We start from the raw sequence: 12233 nt of genomic DNA on the forward strand, positions 1-12233 counted from the left end.
GCTCCATCTGACAGATGATGAAACTGAGGCTGAACGAAGGGGAGGGGCAGATCTCACTGCTCAGGAGTGGTCAGAGCCTCAAAGGGACAGAAGGCACAGAGGGCAGCCTACTTCAGGCTCCCTTCCCTTCCCCAGGCCTCAGTTTCCCTTGGTGAAAGGGGAGGCCTGGATGGGGTGACCTCAAAGGTCATATCCAGATCTGACCTTTGCTGGTCTCAGGTCATCACGGTCAATCCCTGGGCCATGCCACAGTGATACCAACAGAGCAGGCTTTGGGTGCCCACCCCTCCTCTCGGGCACCGTGACCCGCGCTGTATCTGTCTCCTCCCTTCTGGCCTGTCCCGAGGTCAAGGACTTGCTCCTCCCTCTCGGCCAGTCCTCCGCCGAGACTGACCGAGTCCGGGCTCCAGCACAGGCAGCTGTCAGGCTCACTGGGTCCCTCTCCTGGGCCCTGGGACGCTAACCCAGAGATTTCCAAACTTGGTATCACCGGGGGTCCCTTCCTCAATGAAATCCTGCTGGGAAGGCCAACTCATAAAGAGATGCCCCTAGGGCTGCTCGGGTTTAAACAACGGCAGAGAGGCTGGCTCTTGTGCACTGACTTCTTACCCATCAACCCCCTGCCACTCTCCAGGTCACCCCAGGAGTCCCTGGAGCCCAGCGTGAAAACCAGATTATTCCCCCAAAGTAACGGCGACAGTCCAGGTGTGGCCCACAGGGAAGTATTTTGGACAGCGGCGAGCACCCGCACGAGCCTCCACACGAGACCGGCACAGACTGGGGCAGGGGAAATCCTCTACACACACTCGAGGATGACACAGCACAGACCAGCCCACAGGTCTGGGGAGTTCCAATCCCTGCTCTCCAACCAGGTGACCTTCAGAAAGCACCACGCCTCTCCCAGCCTCAGCCGCCCCATCTGCAACGTGGGCAGGACAGAACTGTCTGGGGTAACGAGGGGGTGATGCAGATAAGGTTTAACAAATAATAAACATGAAACGGACACCATTATTCTGCTGTGGGCCCATCTTAGGAAACTTATTAACCCTCCCCGCTGGGTTTCCTCATCTGTAAATTTGGGAAGATGATGGTACCTACCTCAGCGGGTCCTTAGGCATGGAAATAAATGAGTGGGAACACATTAAGGTGCTTAGTTAATGCTTGGCACAAAGTGAGTGCTTAATAGATTGTAGACATTACTTATGACTGTGATAACTATTGGACTTTGCTCCTAGCCCTGCTGGGCAGCCACCCTCGCGCCCGGGGCCCGTCTTACCCCGGCGGGATGGAGGCGCGTGCGCTCACGCTGGTGGCGCGCTGGGGCCCCGGCCGGTTGAGGTTGTTCTGCCCCGGGGTGGGCGCGCCGCCGGGGGCGCTCGGGCTCCGCGGAGGGCCCCCGGGGGGCTGCGCGGGCTCAGCGGGGCCGGCGGCGGGCGCGGCCCAGAGCGCGGCGCCGGCGAAGGTGGCGCTGGGGCGCACGGCGAGCGCGCCGGGTGGCCCTCCGGGGGGCGGCGGGGCCGGGGGCGCGGGGGGCGCCCTGCGGCGCTGCGAGGCCAGGATGGCGTTGGAGGCGGCGCGCGTGCTGTTGACCAGCAGGCACTGCTGGCACGAGCAGGGCTGGCCCGAGCTGGCGCCCACGGGCCACGACTGCGACTTGGGGATGGAGCCGACGGTGAGCGGGTAGGCGAGGTCCAGGCGGCGGCGCAGGCGGCGGCGCCGGCGCGTCTGGCGGTTCATCTGCGACATGCTGTTGAAGCAGATGAGGTAGCAGAAGCCCAGCGACGAGAGGTCGAGCCACGGGTGCTGCTTCTCGTAGGCGTTCTGGATGGTGATGCAGACGTCCATGTCGTAGGCCGTCCACGCGCCGCCGTCGTTCTCCCACTCCCACACGATGCCCTTGCCCGGCGCCGACGACGGGTCGTAGAAGTTGCGCCGCACGGGCCGCATGGTGCCTGCGCTCACAAGGAGGAAGGGGTCAGCGCAGGAGGGGCGGCACCCGCGGCCAGGGGGTCGGCACAGGCCCGAGCGTCAGTGCTGGCAGGGGCCAGGCGGAGGGGGGCGCGGGGCGGGGGCAGGAGGGTCAGCGCATATGCGTCGGGCTGAGAGGTGCACGGGGCGGGGGGTCAACAAAGGGGACATCAAGACCCCATGGAGACACAAATCTGCAAGGCGTGGGCGGTGGGGGGGCGGGATACGGAGAGGCAAGCTCCCCCCACCTCTCAGGGGTCAACACAGGCACCGAAGCAGTGGCCGGCACCGGCCTCGGGAGGGAGGAGGGCGAAGGGAGGCTGGGGGCTGTTCAGACAAGGCGGGGGGAGCAGAGCAGCGCGGGGTGGGGGTGGGGGCAGGGATCCACAGAGGCCGCGACCACGCAGACATGCGGGTGCCATGCGGTGCTCTCCCTCATTCGTTCACTCGTTCCATAATTCGTTCTCAAGCCATTCATCAGTTTCTTAATTCAAGCCCAAGTTGGTTGATTCATTCAACACGTCTTGCATTCGTTCATCGCCCAGGCCTGCAGTCACCCACGACGCTCTTCATTCATCCCTGCATTTGTTCTGGCTCCTTAGCGCTCTCCTTCACTCAAGCATTCAGTCACTCCTTCATTTACCACCATCCCACTTAAATACCTGCACCCCTCCACACACTTGCTTTTCCCTCTCTCCTTCCCTGCTCCGTGTTCTCATCTGGTATACTTGCTAGTTTCCCTATTTGTCTTGTTTTCTCTCTGTCTCCTCCCCCTAGAATATCACCCCCACAAGGCAGGGACCTTTATTCGCTGCTGTATCCCCAGCGCCTGCACACAGTAGGTGCTCAATAGATATCTGCTGAATGTACGAATGAATTCATTTGTTCGCACATTGATCAACTTGGGGTTGGGTGATTTTTTTAGTCCTCCAGGCCTTTTGTTTATCCGGCACGGGTCCCTCCCTTCCTCCACTTATTTTCGTTTTTCATTCATCTGTTTGTTTGCTCCTTCCTTTGACAGCCGTGCTGTCTGCTCTTCGGAGGGTCCATGCTGAGTGCTCACTCAAAATGAACATAAGCCCGTGGTAACCTCAGCTAGGGGGGCACTCACACCCCCATTTTAAAAGTGAGGGGTTTTGCTCCCCACCACTGCTCCGTGTTTCCCTAAGCTCTAGGTGCTCCCCGAGAGCATGGCTCCGTGGGACACTGGGTTAAACGGAGACAACCAAGGTCCAGGCTGCAGGACTTCTCAGAGCCTTTAGCCTGCTCTGGGCCTTGGGGCCAGTGTGGGGAGATTCTCTTGCTGGGTTCATTTGGCACATCTGCAGGAAGGCTGCATGCTTGACTGCTCCTCGACTGTGGGCAAGTCCCTTCAGCTTCCCCAGGTCTCGGTGGCCCCATCTCGAAAATGAGGGTGATGCTAATCCATGTCCCACCTCTCCCCTCACACAGGGCTGCCGGGAAGACTTGGTGAGAATAACCACAGAGCACAGGCTGGGTGGGGCACCCGGGCTGGGAGGCAGACAGACCTCATTCAAGTCCTGACTGCCCGACTTTCCAGCTCTGTGACTGTGGTCAGATGACTCAACGTCTCTAAGCCTCAGTTTTCTCATCTCTAAAATGGGCACAAGCAGACTTTCCTTGTGGGGTGCTTAAAAGGACCCATCAAGACAAACCATCTCGTCTCTGCTGATTCCAAAATCTGTCATTTCCAGCCCCATCCTCTCCCCTGAGAGCCAGCCTTGTGTACCCAGCTGGTGGAGGTCCGACAGGCTTCTCAAACTCTGCTCTGCCAAAGCGGAGCTCTGATCTCCTCCCCCCAAACCTGCTTCTCCTGAAGTCTTCCTCTTTGCAGTCACTGGCAGCTCCATCCCTCCAGCTGCTCGGGCCCTGAATCCCCCAAACCTTAGACTCATCCCTGCCTTCCTACCTCTTACCCCAGGTGCAATCTATCAGTAAATCCAGTCCCCTCTACCTTCAGATCTGCCCCACATCTCACTACTTCTCCCCACCACACTGATTCCACCCGGTCCAAACCACGCTCTCTCCTGCCTGGGCCACTGCAGCAGACTCATGACTGGTCTCCACTTCTGCCCGTGCCCTCTGTAGTCTGTGCCCCACGTGGCAGCCAGAGGGATCTTGTTCAACACAAGTCAGATCACATCCTTCTGCCCCCAATTCTCCCATGGCTCCCCACTCACTTGGAGTAAAAAGCCAAAATCCTGGCCATGACCTACAAACCCCCCCTCCGTTGTCTATAAAGCCCCCCCCCCTCAGTCCACTCCAGCCAACCCTTAAACGTCCCAAGCACTGTGCAGCCTCAGGGCCTTTGCACTGGCTGTTCCCTCCACCTGGAATACCACCTAGCCACCCCCAGATGTTCTTGTAGTTCCCGCCCTCCTTGTTCTCAGGTCCCTGTTCAAATGTCACCTCTTTGGAAAGACCCTGGCAGACTGCCCTTCTCCCACGGCTGCCCTCCATCCCATCCTCTCACCTTGCTTTACCTTCTTCCTGGCAGTCTGCACTCTCTGATGCGACGCATTAACCCTCACACTTTCTTTGCTCTCTGCTGTCTCCCCAGCGCCTGGCACAGAACCTGGCACGCAGCAGCTGTGAGTACGGGGAGGGGGTTTCCATTGCTAACAGGCATCCCTCAGGGTGCCTGGCCCTGGATCTGCGGCCAGATGGGTGGGCCCACCACAGTCTTTCCTGAGGATCCATCCCCTCCTCCCTGGCCTGCTCAGGCTTCTTTCTCCCAACCACAGACTCTCTGTCCTCCACTTGGGTCCCTATCCAGGCTGACAGAGCTTTCCTCTGCTCTCTCCTCTGTTAGATTCCCGAGGGCTCTGGACTATACCTGCCCCCGTGAACTGCCCAGACCCCGAGAGCTGGGGGAATCGAGGCACAGAGCTGTAGCTGTCGACATGAGAGAGGCAGGGTGGGGCAGGGTCCCTGGGCTCCTGTAACATCCCAGCCAATCATATGGAAACTTCCCCGGGGCCTCCGGGGCAGCCTCATCCTGATGCCTGACTCATCATTTTAATTGAGTGTGTGCCCATTGATTTTTTCCTTGACGATGGTTCTTCCAGGGCAGGCTGAGAGGGGGTTAGTTAAGGGGAAAACCCTGGAAGCTGTTCTGCTCTGCTCCTGAGTGCTGGTCTTCTCCTCTCGGGGCCTCAGTTTCCCCCTCTGCACAATGAGAGCTCCTGAGAGATGGTCTTCAGGTCTCACGTGCCTGAAGAGCCATCATTAGCTGCCTGGTGAGGGTTAAGGTGCTGTGTTACCTGGAAGGTGTGACCCTGGATGGGAGGGAAGGAAGGGGAGGCTGCTTTACTTAACTACCTCCATGTGCCAAGTCTCTAACAGGGCAGGGCAGGGCCAGGGGTGGGAGGTGCAGATGAAGTGGTTGAGAGAAACAACTCAGCAGTCTCACAGGCCATGTGCAAATCTTGGCTCTAGATATAGCCTCTGTGTCATCATCTGTAAAATGAGGGTGTTAATACCCACACCAGAGAATTACTGTGGGACAAAGGAAGATAATGCACGTCATAGGGGCTTGGCAGAGCACTTGGTTATAGTAAATGCTTGATGAATGGTAGCTAAGACGGTTGTTATTAGTACATACATCACCCACATTCACCCTCTCCCAGCCCTTGTTCACTTGGCAAACTCCTATTCATCCAACAAAACCCTCCACATGCCCGCCGCCTCCAGGAAGTGCTGTTCTGTTCTGCAGCTATAGCTAGCACATGCAGCTTTTTATTGCCTGTCTATCCTTGCACTGTCATTAAATTATTCGTTTTTGTTCTTAATTTCCCTCACTGGATGATGACTTTCAGGAGGACAAGGACCCAGTCAGATCCACGTCTGTGTTTCCAGCACCAGGCACAAAGGCTGGCACCAAGGAGGCATCTGCAACTGAAATGGGCAACCTGCTTGGCACGGGTTGGGGCTCAGAAGGAGTGGGAAAGAGCAGGGGTTGGTCTTGATGGAGAGGGAGGGGAGACTGGATCAGGAGCCAGGGGGCACACGGGGTCCTAGGGGTGGGTGGGGACAGAGTTCCAAAGCTCAGCGTTGGCCAGCTCTGCGACAGAGGACTCTGGGAGTTTTCTGGGCCAGGTCGGGGCCGGCCAGCCCCGGCGTCCCTCTCTCCAGGGCTCTATTTGCCAGGGATCGATTTTCCTGCCTGTTTACTGGTAGTTATTAAAGGCTGCATCCCTGGGGTCCTTTTCAAGCGAGATTGGAGCCCGGAGAGCTGGCGTAATCAGGGCAGCTGCCATCCTCCCTGCCGGGCCCCGCACCCCGCAGCGCCCACTGCTGCCTGCCTGCCCAGCCGTCCACCTCTCTGGCTCCCACTGGCCGTGGACCAGGCCGAGGGCGCCGGCTGGTTCCCTGGTGACCCGCCTGGGCTGCGATCTCAAGATCTCCAAGGGAGCAGCAGCAGAAACACGCCTTGTCCTCCCCTGCGGCCTTGGCCTAGATTTGCGGCCAGAACAATGGGTCCAAGATGGGCTGGAGGTCCTTCAGCCTGGGAGACGGGAAGGGTCTCAGGCTGGGGGCCCGAGGGCACGGCTGGTCTTTCTTTACGACCCAGGCTGCTGGGTCTCCCTGAGCAGACCGATCCCCCCTTGGGCCTCACGGGCACCCAGCTGCGCTGCCCACGAGGCTCTGCGCCCCATGGCAGTTAGGAACCCGTGTCAAAGGTCCCCTGGGCCTGTTTTTGTGCATCTGCTTTTGTCGTCCGTCCCCCAAACCCCCCTTAGTTTCTTAAGAATGTTTGGTTGAAAAATTCCAATCTTGTTCCAGCTGAACTGCGGGGAAAGGGGCTTTGGCCAGATGTCAGCTGGAGGCCGGCAGGAGCTGGGCCCCGGAGACCGGGGGTGGGGGCGGCCACGGCGCTGCAGCCAGGGACCAGTTCATGCCCGGGGCAGAGACGACGAGAGAGAGATGGAGACACAGGGGGAGAGAGGCACAGAGAGACTGCCAGACAGAGGCCAGGATCAAAATGGGAAACGCTGAGGCAGATACGGGGAGAGCTGGGGCAGAGAGACAGAACGAGATGAGAGACAAAGAAACAACAGAAAAAAAGAGCAAGGCCAAGAGACAGGAGAGCAGACAGGAGGGACGCTGGGGACAGACAGTAGCTTCAGCAATAACAATAGAGCGAAGGTTTACTGAGCACTCACTCTGTGTCAGAGGTGTGCTCAGCACTTTCTGTGTGCTAACTCATTTTATCCTCACATGGTTCCTTCCAGGGAGGGACTAGAATTATTCCCATTTTACAGATGAGGCAACTGAGGCCCAGAGAAGTGACATCTTGGGAGGGCTTAGGAATGCTGCTCCACTCATAGAGTAGAGGAAAGGCCGGGTTGGACTAGTTCTCAGGGGTTCAACTCAGCTAAGTGGTAGCCCAGCCTAGGATACCTCCAGTGACGGGGAACTCACTACCTCAGCTTTGCCCTCAGTGGTTTCCCTGTAAGAGGTTTCTGCCCTGAGAGTGTGTCCTGGTCTGATGACCCCTGTTTGAAGGTGGGGTGTGTGGGTGTCCCAGCCCCCAGCTTTTGGCCTTAAGAAGAAGCTGACTCCGTAGAGAGAGGGGACAGCCCTGAGCCCTCCTGCCTGCCCCTCAGCCTCCCAAGGGCTCCTCCCTGGGCTGGGCCAGCCCCGAGGCCCAGCAGGGAACCCCTCCCTCTGGAGGTGGCTTCCTGGAGGGAAGTGAGCTCAGTTTGGGGGCACCCAGGCCCCGACAGGAAGGGGGGCCGTGGGAGGCAGTCATGGGATATCCTGTCAGCTGGGGGAGTCCCGCTGCAGGCTGTGGCCTGTGGCTGGAGACTGGGCAGTGGGCTGGGTGTGAATTGCGCACCCACTGGATGCCAGGCCCAGGGAGGGACTTTACTGAATCCTCCACCAACCCAGAAGAAGTCATAACGAGCGTTCACACGCAGAGAACACACTTGTGGCCCAGGCTCCGTAACTCATTTAATCCTGACAACAGCTCTGTGAGGTGGGATATTACTCCCCATTGTGGAGGCGAGGGGAAGGGGGCAGAGAGCGGGTTAGGAACACGCCCCAGGTAACCTGCGAGTAAGTGGCCCAGCCAGAGGCCATCCCAGGCTGCCGGCTCTGGTCCATTCTCTTTACTGCTCTGCTCTGCTCCCACTAGCCCATGTTCCAGAGGAGGAAACTGAGGCACGGAGGTTACACAGCGTGGTCCAGACCCAGACAGCCATGTGACCTTCCGGGATGGTGGCCCTCTCCCTTCACTCCCCTTCGGGGAGTGGCCCACTCCCTCTGACAGCAATAGCGATAACCATCCTGGTTTATCAAAGGCTTCTGCTGTGCTAGCTGCTGTGCTAAGGGCTTATATGTACATCCGTCCTCACCACAGCCCTGGGGATTTTGTGCACTGTTAGCCCCATTTGGCAGAGGGGGAAACTGAGGTTCCTTGGTAAGTCCGGCTGGGGGTGGTGGCCGGGCGGGGACTCGAACTGCAGTCTGCCGGCGCCTCCCCCTCCTGGCCTGTGATCAATAATCCCGCAGTGTTCTGTTTCCCTCCAAACTCTCCCAGGGGACTCGTCAAGCTCAGCTGCGGCCCATTAGCGGTTTCTGCATGTTTGAAGCTGGCCTGGGCTCCCCAGAGTCTGCTGGCAGCCAGGCCAGGGCAGTGGGGGGGCGGGGAGCGGAGGGGAGGGGGTCTCCAGCCTACCTGGGGGAGGCTGAGGGTCTGCATGGCACGCGGAGCGGCTGCCACCTTCAAATGGGTTTCAAGAGGCCATCACCGCAGAGGCTGCAGGCAGCTGGAAGCTGGCTGTGCCTGCTTTATGGGCTGTGGGGGGCTTCCCGGTCACCTGGCTCTGACACACTCAGGCTCAGACCCCCCGGCACAGCAGCAACAGCTGAGAGTGGGAAATGGGGGGTAGAGAATAGGAGTGACAGTCCTCCATCTCCTGGGGCCCCTGGTGGCCCCGGGCAAGTGACCTGACCCTCCCTCTCCATCCCCACTTGTGAAATAGACAGCAGCAGCAGCAGCATCATAGTGGTGAACACTCGTGAGGGCCTACTATGTGCCAGGCACTGTCTAGGTGCTTTACATAAGCCGACTCTTAGTTCACACAGCACTCTACAGAGCAGGTACCATTACTATGCTTGCCTTGTACAAATGCAGAAGCACAGAGACGGGAAGTGGCTTGCCCCAAATCACACAGCTGCTGTGTCGTTAAGCCAGGATTTAACCCAGCCCGGTTTGAACTTCTCCCCACTTCCACTGCCATGACCCTGGTCCAGGCCACCGTTAGTGCTTGCCTAGAGGACTGCAGTAACCTCTGCCCTGTGTGCCAGCTTCCACCCTTAGCACCCTGTAATGCATCCTCACGTGGCAGCCAGAGGGATCTTTCACAAACTCAAGTCTGACCATATCACTCCTGCCCAATACCGTCAGTAGCTCCCTAGTGCCCTTAGGAAGCAGTCTAAGCTCATTAGCTCATCGTTGAGGCCCATCACAAGCTGTCTGCACAGCCTCACACTCTAACCACACCAAACTTTCCAATTATTCTCTGAACCCATCATGTGTGGTATGCCTCTGCATATTTGCACATGCTCCTCCCTCTGTCTGGAATGTCCTTCCACCCATCCACACCATTTTCCTCCCTGCTGAGTTTCTAAGCAATCTTCATGGTTCAGCTCGAGCACCGTCCTCTTGGAATCTTCTCTGCCATCCTCAGGGAGAATCACTCCCTCCTTGGGGCTCCCATGGCACTGCGTACCTGCAGTACCCCCGTTAAAGCACACCGCTCGCTAAATGTTGAGGCATCTGTGTTCCCTCCAGCCTGGGAGCCTTTCACTCACCATCCCTCCACAGCCAGGAGCGCAGGGAGGGAGGTGCTTGAAAATGCGAGCTGAACGAATGAATGAATGACCAAATACACACCTAACCGAGTGCTACAAACGGCTAGGCTGGAGACTGCGAGCTGTTGGTGGATGCGATTTTGTTTTGGACCACGTGTTATTTATATTTAAAAATATGATGACCAGGCATTTAAAAATTGGGGGTGCATTCATTCAAGTCTGGATTTCAAAAATCCCCCAATATCCAAAGATGTGGCCACAATTTCTTGGCAACAGTTAGCAGAAGCTGAGTCACGGTCAGCCGTGTTTTCATGTTTTCAAGTTTTTATTGAGCACCTACTGTGTACCAGGCCCTAGAGAACAACAGTTGAAACCTTTGCCTTCCCAGCCACTGCACATGCTTCTATTAGCTGCCCAGGCCGTGTAAGCATCTGAATTTTCAGCCTCTGTCTAGATGGGGAAACTGGGCCTGAGAGAGAGAGGACGGCACTTGGCCCAAATCTGTTAAAAAGCAGAGACAGCTCCTGACCCCAGGCCCCTTGGCTCTGTTTCCACAGGACCAGGGGACTAACACCTTGGCGTGAAGGAACCTTTGTTCCCTAGAAGAGAGGAACATGGGGAGGGCTCCATAATGGTGCAATTTCGGGTAAACTCGATGCTTCCCCTGGCGAGCTCTGCCTGCAGTCGGAGGGAGAGGGGACAAAGGCTCGGCGGAGGTAGGGCCCAGCCTGTCACCGGGAGAAGAGGTGACTGTGCTGCGGCTGCTGGCAGGACCGTCCTGGCCGCGGCGCTGCCTCCTTTGATTGCCGCCTCCTTTGTTCTGCATTTCAGGGCATTCAGATCCAGGGCTCGGCGCCACATGCCCTCCCGTACCCCGCCACCCGCCTGCCACTACTGCCGTGCAGGTGGAGGTGGCAGCCTGGAGCAGCTCCAGAGGGACAGTGGGAGGAGCCAGAGAGGGACAGGCACTTGGCCAGGGCGGCAGAGCAAGGTCGCAGCCACACAGGCCCTGGGGGAGACTCAGCCCCCAGCCTGGCAGCTCCTGGGGCCCCAAGGTCAGGAACAGCCCCTCATCCCGGGACCTCCTCAGTGTCTGGCCTCCTGTATCATGCCCATCACCCCCCACCAGAGAGAAGGGCCTGAGGGCAGCATCTGTGTCTGTCCCGTTCACTGCTGCATCCCTAGGGCCTGGGACGGTGTCTGGCACACAGTAGGTGTTCATTAAATTCCTGCTGAGTGAAGGAACGAACGAATACTGACCGCAATCCCATGAGACAGGTCCTGCTGTTGGCCCATATGACAGAGGACGAAATGAGGCTCAGAGAGGGAGTGTGGTTTACCCAAAGTCACAGCCCCCCTCCCCCACGATTACCAGGGAGGCTCTGGGATGGGCATCTGGAGTAGGGGCCCCCCAACAAGGCATCGAGGCTGCCAGTTCCAGATTTTGGACCCCATGTTCGTGGCTGGCATTAGCCAGGGGCAGCCAGGGGCAGGTGGGGGTGTCTGTGTCAACCAGGAGGCTGGGTGGGCTCAAGGGGGTGACTGTCTTGGGGCCTAGAGGCTGTCCTGGGCTTTGATGCAGGAGTGAGCAGGAGGGAGGCCCAGGGAGACACAGAGGTGGACGCAGGGAGGCTTGGGAGGGAGCTAGGGACCCCACTGCCCACGGCCTGAAGGGCGCCTCCACTGTGACCAGTCCTGCCCCATCACCTCGCCATCCTGGCCCCTCCTCACCTCTTATTACGTCCTCTATCACCTCCCCGTTAGCACCCCCGTGGCTCCCCCTTCACTCCTTGCCTTCTTCACCGTCCTCCATCACAGTCCCCACAGCGCCCCTATCGCCTCCCCCATCACCTCCCCCGTGACAGCCGCTATTACCCCTCCCCCCTTATCACGCCCCTCACTCCACCTTATTGTTAATAGCTCCGGCATAGCCCCCTTCCCCCTTCTCCTCCCCGTCCCCTCCCCCACCACAGCTCCCATCACCTTCCCCGTCACCCCCCCAACTCCAGCCCCCACACCTCCCCATCACAGCTTCCATCACCTCCCTCATCTCTCAGTCAGACTCTGCAGCTCCCTTAGAACGAGGAGGCTAGGGGGTTGGGAGAGAGCAGGAAAGGATGGAGAAGGGACAGGAGGGGCAGGGGACGGGAGGAGAGGGAAGGGGGTGGCTCTGAGGAGGATCGGACCTGGGATCCCCCACCCCCACCCCCACAGGAGCAGGCAGGGCGCCGGCGGGCGCTGTCCAAGGTGCTGCCACAGCCGGCCTGGCACGGGGCGGGCGCTGCAGACCTGGATCTGAATCTCGGACCCCTCTCTTCCTAGCCTGGGCAGGTGGCTCCCCAGCCTCTGAGCCTCAGCTTTGCTGTGTGTAAAATGGGGTGATGCCTGCTGACCGGGTGGAGGGAGCCCAGACGGACTGG

At 58.7% G+C, this 12233-nt stretch overlaps 1 protein-coding gene across 1 annotated transcript in view; it reads right to left on the minus strand.

The window, feature by feature from the left end:
- DTX1 (deltex E3 ubiquitin ligase 1) overlaps positions 1 to 12233 on the minus strand; it is a 34423-nt gene that overhangs the window by 15225 nt on the left and 6965 nt on the right. The window contains exon 2 of the mRNA XM_087424188.1: positions 1277 to 1952. Coding sequence (XP_087280314.1) covers positions 1277 to 1952 — 676 coding nt within the window. The remainder of the gene's footprint in view (positions 1 to 1276; positions 1953 to 12233) is intronic.

The sequence above is a fragment of the Ceratotherium simum genome, chromosome 35, assembly GCF_057802395.1.
Source record: "Ceratotherium simum simum isolate JZ-2026a chromosome 35, ASM5780239v1, whole genome shotgun sequence".
In the NCBI taxonomy this organism is placed as follows: domain Eukaryota; kingdom Metazoa; phylum Chordata; class Mammalia; order Perissodactyla; family Rhinocerotidae; genus Ceratotherium; species Ceratotherium simum.